Source organism: Mesitornis unicolor, unplaced genomic scaffold, assembly GCF_000695765.1.
Source record: "Mesitornis unicolor isolate BGI_N332 unplaced genomic scaffold, ASM69576v1 scaffold23979, whole genome shotgun sequence".
Lineage (NCBI taxonomy): Eukaryota > Metazoa > Chordata > Aves > Mesitornithiformes > Mesitornithidae > Mesitornis > Mesitornis unicolor.
Genome location: NW_010209653.1, coordinates 46856 through 54167, shown reverse-complemented (window position 1 = coordinate 54167; position 7312 = coordinate 46856). Strand labels below are relative to the sequence as shown.

General features: G+C 55.3%; 1 protein-coding gene across 1 annotated transcript in view; it reads left to right on the top strand.

The window, feature by feature from the left end:
* CLUH (clustered mitochondria (cluA/CLU1) homolog) overlaps window positions 1–7312 on the top strand; it is a 26040-nt gene that overhangs the window by 3589 nt on the left and 15139 nt on the right. Inside the window, 7 exon segments of the mRNA XM_010192926.1 lie at window positions 1603–1799; window positions 2803–2974; window positions 3137–3280; window positions 3487–3614; window positions 4252–4406; window positions 5209–5334; window positions 6610–6757. Coding sequence (XP_010191228.1) covers window positions 1603–1799; window positions 2803–2974; window positions 3137–3280; window positions 3487–3614; window positions 4252–4406; window positions 5209–5334; window positions 6610–6757 — 1070 coding nt within the window.

The window sequence follows — 7312 nt, the reverse complement described above, 5'->3', positions numbered from 1 at the left end:
CTTGGTATGGCTTGTTGCTGCGTGCGGAGCCATGCAGGAGGGTACGGCGTGTCCGTCGCTGTCCTTACGCGTGGTGAAGGTTGGATGGCTTTTCTGGGCTGCCGGAGCCATTGGGGCTGGTGGGTGAGAACAGACCACGATAGCTTTAGGTCTTCAAGCCATGGCACCAGGCTGCGTTTCAGAAGTGATGGAGGTTGAGGTGCTGCCTGCCCTGGAGCACAGCTGGGCTGGGAGGTGAGGAGGAGGAGGAGACCTGCCAGGTGGAGCTGGCTGGAGCGCTGCAGCTCGGTGCTCAGCAGCCTCGGGGTGCTCACCTGGCTTTGGGCCACCCTGACCCCATGCTGCCTGTTCCCAGTGCCCAGGGAAGCCCCCAGCCCACTGCAGCTGCACCCTCTGGGAGCACCAAGCTGGCACCACGTGAGGTTTGGGGGTCCAGCAGCTGGGCCAGCCGTGCTGCGAGGGCACAGCGCCCGCTCCCCTCCAGCGTTTGCTGCCCAGCATGGGTGGGTGGGAGCGGTGCCCTGCTCCCTGATGGAGACAAGGGGGCCTCCTCCGTCCTCGTCAGCTCCTTCCACCACTGCAGCTTTCCCTGGCAGCACCTCGGTGTTCTGTCGCGTGGTCCCCAGCCCGGTTTGGTGGGCGTAGGCTGCTCCAGGAGACCAACAGATTCCTCGATCTTATCAGCTATCCACCTTGTTGGAAAAGAAAACAAACCATTGCGGGAGTGGTGGAAAAGGTGCAGAGCTCCCAGTCCCTGTGACGCATTTGCCTAAATGAGCACTTAAAAATGTCGTCACCTTTTTCTTGAATAAAATTGCCTGGGCAAAGCCTCGCCCTGGCACCGTGGGGCTCCAGGAGACCAACAGATTCCTCGATCTTATCAGCTATCCACCTTGTTGGAAAAGAAAACAAACCATTGCGGGAGTGGTGGAAAAGGTGCAGAGCTCCCAGTCCCTGTGACGCATTTGCCTAAATGAGCACTTAAAAATGTCGTCACCTTTTTCTTGAATAAAATTGCCTGGGCAAAGCCTCGCCCTGGCACCGTGGGATTTCTGTGAAGCATTTTGGCGGTGCAGGGGTTGGCCGATGCAGGCAGGGGTGTGGGAGCAGTTTGTGGAGCAACCGGGCTGCTGCGTGAGCAGCGCCACAACCGCCGCCTCCTCCCGCCCCTGCCCCGGCCGAGCGGCAGCGTACCAGGAGGTTCGTTAGGAGCTGCGTAACGTGTTGGTGCAGAGGTTACAGCTGCCTCCGGGCCGCAAAGCACCACACACCCATTTCTTTTAATTAAGAGGCTTCTTCAGACTAAGCTGAATATGTCGTACACTGACCCATCCTTCCTGCTTTCCTTCCCTCCCCTCTCTGCATGCGGTTTGTGGAAGATGCAAACCCTGCAGGTGAGTGTGTTAATTGTGCTGCGAGGGGAAGGGCCTGGCCCACCTCTGTCTAGTAAACACCAAGGGCAGAATAAAACCTTGCTCCCTTTTAACCTCTGGTTTGCTTGGGCAGGCCGTAGGAAGGTGGTGGTGTCCACTCCCGTCTCCAGCCGCCTGGAGAGCACCGTCCGTTCGCTCAGACCGTGTCTAAACCCCTCTTCTCTTGCAGAGCACCCAGCTGGCGTGGCACTGATGAACGGCAGTGGCCCCCACGAGAGCCTCAAGGGCGAGAAGGACGCCAGGCAGAATGGCCACGAGGAGCCTGACCCGGGAGAAGATGGGAACGACCAGGAGGTCATCGTCATACAGGACACGGGATTCACCGTCAAGATCTGCGCTCCGGGGATAGAGCCCTTTTCTCTGCAGGTACCTCCCTTCACCGGCTGGGCAGGAGAGAAGAGGCGATGGGACAGGGGACTGTGCCCAGGAAGGCCTGGACAGCACCTTCGGGCTGCTCACAGCTCCCTGACTGCTCCATCCTGGATGGGACTGAGGGGGGATGGAGGCAGCAGAACATGGGGGGTGCAGGGGAGGAGCTGCCTGAGCAGGGACTTCTAGAGACGAAGGAAGGAGGAGGACGTGAGAGCCACAGGCTGCCAGGCATGGAGAGGGCGTTTGGTTCCTGATCCCAGCTGTGGAGCAAGGGGAGGGAGACCTGGCTGACGTGTGGCGAATCCTCATCCGTCACAGAGGGGCTCAAGCACAGAGCTGAGTGCGAGGGAAACGGCCTTCCCGCTTCTGGGCTGTTGGAAAGGAGGGATGTGAAAACAATTTCTGGGCCTGTCTCTTGGGAGAGGAAAGCCCCTTGCGTGCCCAGTGGTTTTGGCACGGTGCTCCTTCGGGTGAACGTGGGTTTGGTGCAGTGACGGGCGCTAGTGCGGCTCAGGGAGCTCGGGCCTGAGGACTGCGGGGTCGATGCGGTCTCCACTGCCCCTGTGCCCTGTGGACAGCGATGTGCTGCCAGACCAGGACACGCTTTGACACACCTAGCCGATACTCCGATTTAGCTTGATGCTTCACCAGAAACCATTTAAATGGAGCATCTCTAATTTTGTGGGGAGGCATCTGGAGTCTAAACCCAGTGGGAAGTCTCACCTCCCCAAGACCAGCATGGAGTGCAGTGAAATTACATCCCCGTGGAACCAGCTGTATCTCAGCCCACCTTTTTTCTCCTTTAAATCCTCTTGGCTGTTAGTTTTAATAGGCTAATGATTGCAGGCCGTGTTGTTTACAGCCTCTTACGTAAACTACCCCGAGTGCTCCCATCCTGTGAGCAGTGTTGGTGATGCTGGAGCCGGAGCAGGGAGGTGGGCGAGCAAGGACACGGGTGAGGATTGAGAGTAACTGTCTGGGTTCTTCCCTTCTTAAGGTGTCTCCTCAAGAGATGGTGCAAGAGATCCACCAAGTGCTGATGGACCGCGAGGACACCTGCCACCGGACTTGCTTCTCCCTGCAGCTGGATGGCAACGTCCTCGATAACTTTGCGGAGCTGAAGACGATTGAAGGGCTGCAGGAGGGCTCGCTGCTGAAGGTGGTGGAAGGCAAGTTCCTTCGGGCGTGGGGAGGGGATGAGCGAGGGTTTTCACAGGAGCGGTTCTGGCCTCCTGGCAGCCCTTGCCTGTGGTTCCTTTTTGAGACCGGTGTGCCAAAGGAGTAAGGAACCGTGTAATTCCAGTTTCTTTCCTCCCTTTTTTGCTCATCAGAGCCGTACACAGTGCGAGAAGCCAGGATACACGTGCGTCACATCCGGGACCTGCTGAAGAGCCTTGACCCGTCAGATGCTTTCAATGGCGTGGACTGTAATTCCCTCTCCTTTCTGAGCGTCTTCACTGAAGGAGACCTGGGAGGTACGGGGCAAAAGGGCAGCTCTGGTGTGGTCAGTGTTGTCATTCCCAACTCCTTACCTGTTAGAACACATCATAACGCTCGGCTGTCCCACATCGCTCGGGAGTGCAGAGAAACACTCGGCACTTGTGCATTCCTCCTTGAGTAGTCACTGGAGGAGGGAATGCTGTGTTTTTCAGCCCTGATTTTCTGTCTCTGCCCGTTCCAGACAGTGGAAAACGGAAGAAGAAAGGTACCGAAATGGAACAAATCGACTGCACCCCTCCTGAACATATCCTGCCAGGTAGCAAAGAGAGACCCCTGTGTGCCCTTCAGCCCCAGAACAGAGACTGGAAGGTAGAGTGCTCCTGGTCATTAAAACACGTATCGGCACATTCCTTGCAGCGAAACGGTGTTTGGGGATTGAAAGCTGCGCTGAAGTGGACTTTGGGATTTGCTCTGCTTGACGTGTAACGAGTGCTGGGGTAGCACTGCTTGGCCAAAAGAATAAAGTCCAAGAGCTGGTGTGCAGGCACCGGACACAGCCTGGACGTCTGCAGGGTTGGTCTTGCTGGGAGGGGCGGCAGGGAAGGGAGACGTGCGTTCCTCTGCACAGTCCTGCAGACAGGATCTGCAGGTCACTACAAATTACCCTTGGCTTTCCCATGCCCTCCCGCTTGGATTCTGGTCTGGAAGCTGCCATTTGAAAACCAGTACAGCAAGAAATCCGTGCCTTGTGCAGCCCAAAGGCCCAGGGTGTCTGTTTTTACCCACGTCTTCCAGTGTGAAAGGCAGCAAACTGAGGCAAATTAGTGGACTGCAAATGGCTTGAGGAGGGCTGTGCTCTTGAGAACAGTGGGTTTTTGTAAGCTCTGTTTCTGAACCGAGCGAGGGCGGCAGGTAAAAGGAATCTGGCACGGCCGTCGGCTGGCTCTGTAACTCAAGGGAATTAATTCCTGCGGACAGGAGTTGCTTCTGTTGTCTTCTTCTGCAGCCTTTGCAGTGCCTAAAGGTATTGACGATGAGTGGCTGGAACCCTCCACCCGGTAACCGGAAAATGCACGGAGACCTCATGTATTTGTATGTCATCACGGTGGAGGATCGGCACGTCAGCATCACCGCATCCACTCGAGGATTTTACTTGAATCAGTGAGTAGCTGAGGTTTCTCCTGTCCTGCCCTGCCGCAGGGAGCTTGCGGTAGCTGGGAAAGAACCCACAAACAGTTGCTGCTTTTTTCTTTTGGTGGAGAACGGCTTATTTTAATTCGCTGCTCATGGGTTCGTAGGAGTTGCTATACCGGATTGGGCTGTTCAGTTATGCCTGTTTCAGTTATCCAGTGGATAAATGCCTGATGCTTAAGGGAAAGTTTAAACATCCCATAATGTCATCAGCTAATTAGAGCATTTTGAGTTGGGAGAGAATTCCTTCCTGACCATTGCAACCATCTCATTTTGCCCTAGAGCAAAAGCACAGCCTGTCAGGACTTCCTAAGCTGAGCACAAATTCGAGGAGATGTTCTGTTATGATTTTTAAACAGTGACTATGAGCCTGTCAGGGCGCTGGGCTGTGCGTGGCTGTGTTGTGCGGTGCGGGGTCCAGCCAGCCCAGCCACTGTGGCAGAGCCTGTTGAGCTCAGGTGGGCAGGGAAGGACCTCGGAGCAGCTTCAGCCTCTCCTGAGCCTGGTGGTGGCTGCAGGGCTACGTGAAATGTGTGCCGTCCGTCAGGGCCCAGCGTTACTGACTGCATCTCCTGTGGGGAGACTGGAGAGGGCCCTTGCAGCCCATCTGCCCCTGTGCCATGGGGTCACATCTTGCAAGCAAGGGCGCGCTGTGCAGGCCCTTCATGCAGAGCATACATGGGAAGCTCTCATTCCTGTACCACGTTCCTAGTGTGTGAGGGGGTCTGAGCTATGACAGCGCTTGTGACTTCGCTGCTTTTTTCTCTTGCAGGTCTACTGCATACAACTTCAATCCCAAACCTGCAAACCCCAGTTTTCTCAGTCATTCCTTGGTGGAACTACTTAACCAGATCAGCCCTACCTTCAAAAAAAACTTTTCTGCTCTGCAGAAGAAACGGTAGCAGCACTTTTTCCTCTCTGGTTGCCTTAAGTGGTCTGGTGGGGAGTTGAGCCTGGTTCTGTGGGAATGGGATCTCCCCCTGATGTAGCAGGGATTGCAGTGTCTGCTCTCTCTGAGCTCACACAGCAGTGGGGTGGTTGGGACACGTGGTCCTTGCTGCATAGGCTCACAAAACACCCGACTGAATGTGATGAGCCCAGAGAGGGACTGCGGCGTTGTACGAGGGAACTGCTGATGGTGCTGACCAGCTCCTGAGATGTGGCTCTGCTCGCTGAGTCTGTGCTGGCTCCGTGCCCCCTGGGCGCCTTGGTGGCTCCCCAGCTATCCCAGCAGCCAAGGGTTAATGTGCAGCACATGAGCAGCAGCTGGGCTGGCAGCCTGGTCAGTAGGTGCTTCCCCTGAATCCAGGAAAGAGACTGGAGCATAAAATATTAGAGAAAGTAACACAAGGGCTTTGTGTAGGCTTACAGTGGAGAGAATAATTATTTTAAACGTGCCCGTGCACGTTCATTTTCTCTAATTTCCTCTAGCTCCTATAATTATAATAATAATAAAAACCCAATAACGTATTGTTTTATTCTCCTGTCCTTGCTGCAGGAACCATTTATTCTGCTCCAGGACAGTGGGTCCTGTGCTAAAGCCTGTCATTCTTCAGAGTTCGCTTAATGAACTGCCTGGGCTCGGCAGGGTGCAAATTGACAGGCACATTGTGTGGCTTTCAGGAGCTCTGCCTCTGCTCTCATTAAGAAGATGAAAGCGACACTAGACAAGGGCTGGAAATTAGCAGTGGCCTCCAGCCACCGCTGTGACTATCTGGCCATTTAAAAATGATTAGGCTGTATTGCTTCTTGGGCCGCAAGTAAATACAGATGAGACTCCAGCACCTGCTGAGAGCAGGCAGATTGCACCAGGGGCCATGCGGATCGTTAGGTGGGCTGGCTTTATAACCAGTATGGACTGGTGTGAAAGACCAGGGCCAGTCTGAGAGGTGGCTGCCTGGGAGGGGCATCCTCCACCTTCAAATGCAGAGGGTGCTGGAGTCTCGGAGGATAAAACTGAGGAAAGGAGGACAGGGAGAGCCCAGAGCCGCAGACACTGGTGAGAGAGGCTGCCCGTGCTGGTCATCGTGGGGCCCAGCACTGCACTGCACTGCTCCTGAGGCCTGCTCTGCCTCTGCTCTTTGGCAGAAGCTGATGTTGCAGCAGAGAGAAGATTCTCTTAGAAGGAAATCTTCCTTTGGGAAATGTCTGATTGTTTCCACTCCCAAACCAGGGTTCAGCGGCACCCTTTTGAAAGGATCGCCACTCCTTTCCAAGTGTACAGCTGGACGGCTCCGCAAGCAGAGCACGCCATGGACTGCGTCCGCGCAGAAGATGCTTACACTTCCAGACTGGGCTATGAGGAGCACATACCTGGGCAGGTACCGGCCTTGCTTTGCCTGAGAACGCTGGCAAGAGTTTTGCTGCCAGCTGTGCTGGGAAGTGGTTAACTTTTAACAAGTAGACAGCTGGTATTTGTGGAAGGGTTTTTCTCATTGTCAGGGGAAAACTCACAGGAGTCCTTGACGGTGCCCTTGACTATGGGAGCTGAGCTGCTCAGGCTGCAGCTCCCTGAGCACGTAAGGGTCTGAGAGAAGCAGCTTCTGCTTGGGTGTTTGTAAATCCCCTGTCCTCGCTCCAGCGAGCGCCACAGCACAGGAGGCCGAGCGCTCCTCCGTGCCAGGCAGGCCTGGCACAGCTCTTGTGTCTCTGGGTAAACTATTCCCAGTGCTTCAGCTGCAGCTTCGTGAGGCTGTAAGGGCTGCCTGTGCGTGGCTGTTGCCTGTGGTGTGACCACATTGCAGCATGCTCGCTTAATGACACCTGCACACCGCTCCTCCAGGGCCAGAAAACTGCCCTTTCAGTTAAACTGCCCTGTGTAAGCTGAGCTCATGTAAGACCTGTCCCAAACTGCTGTGAATGAACTCAAAGAGTGT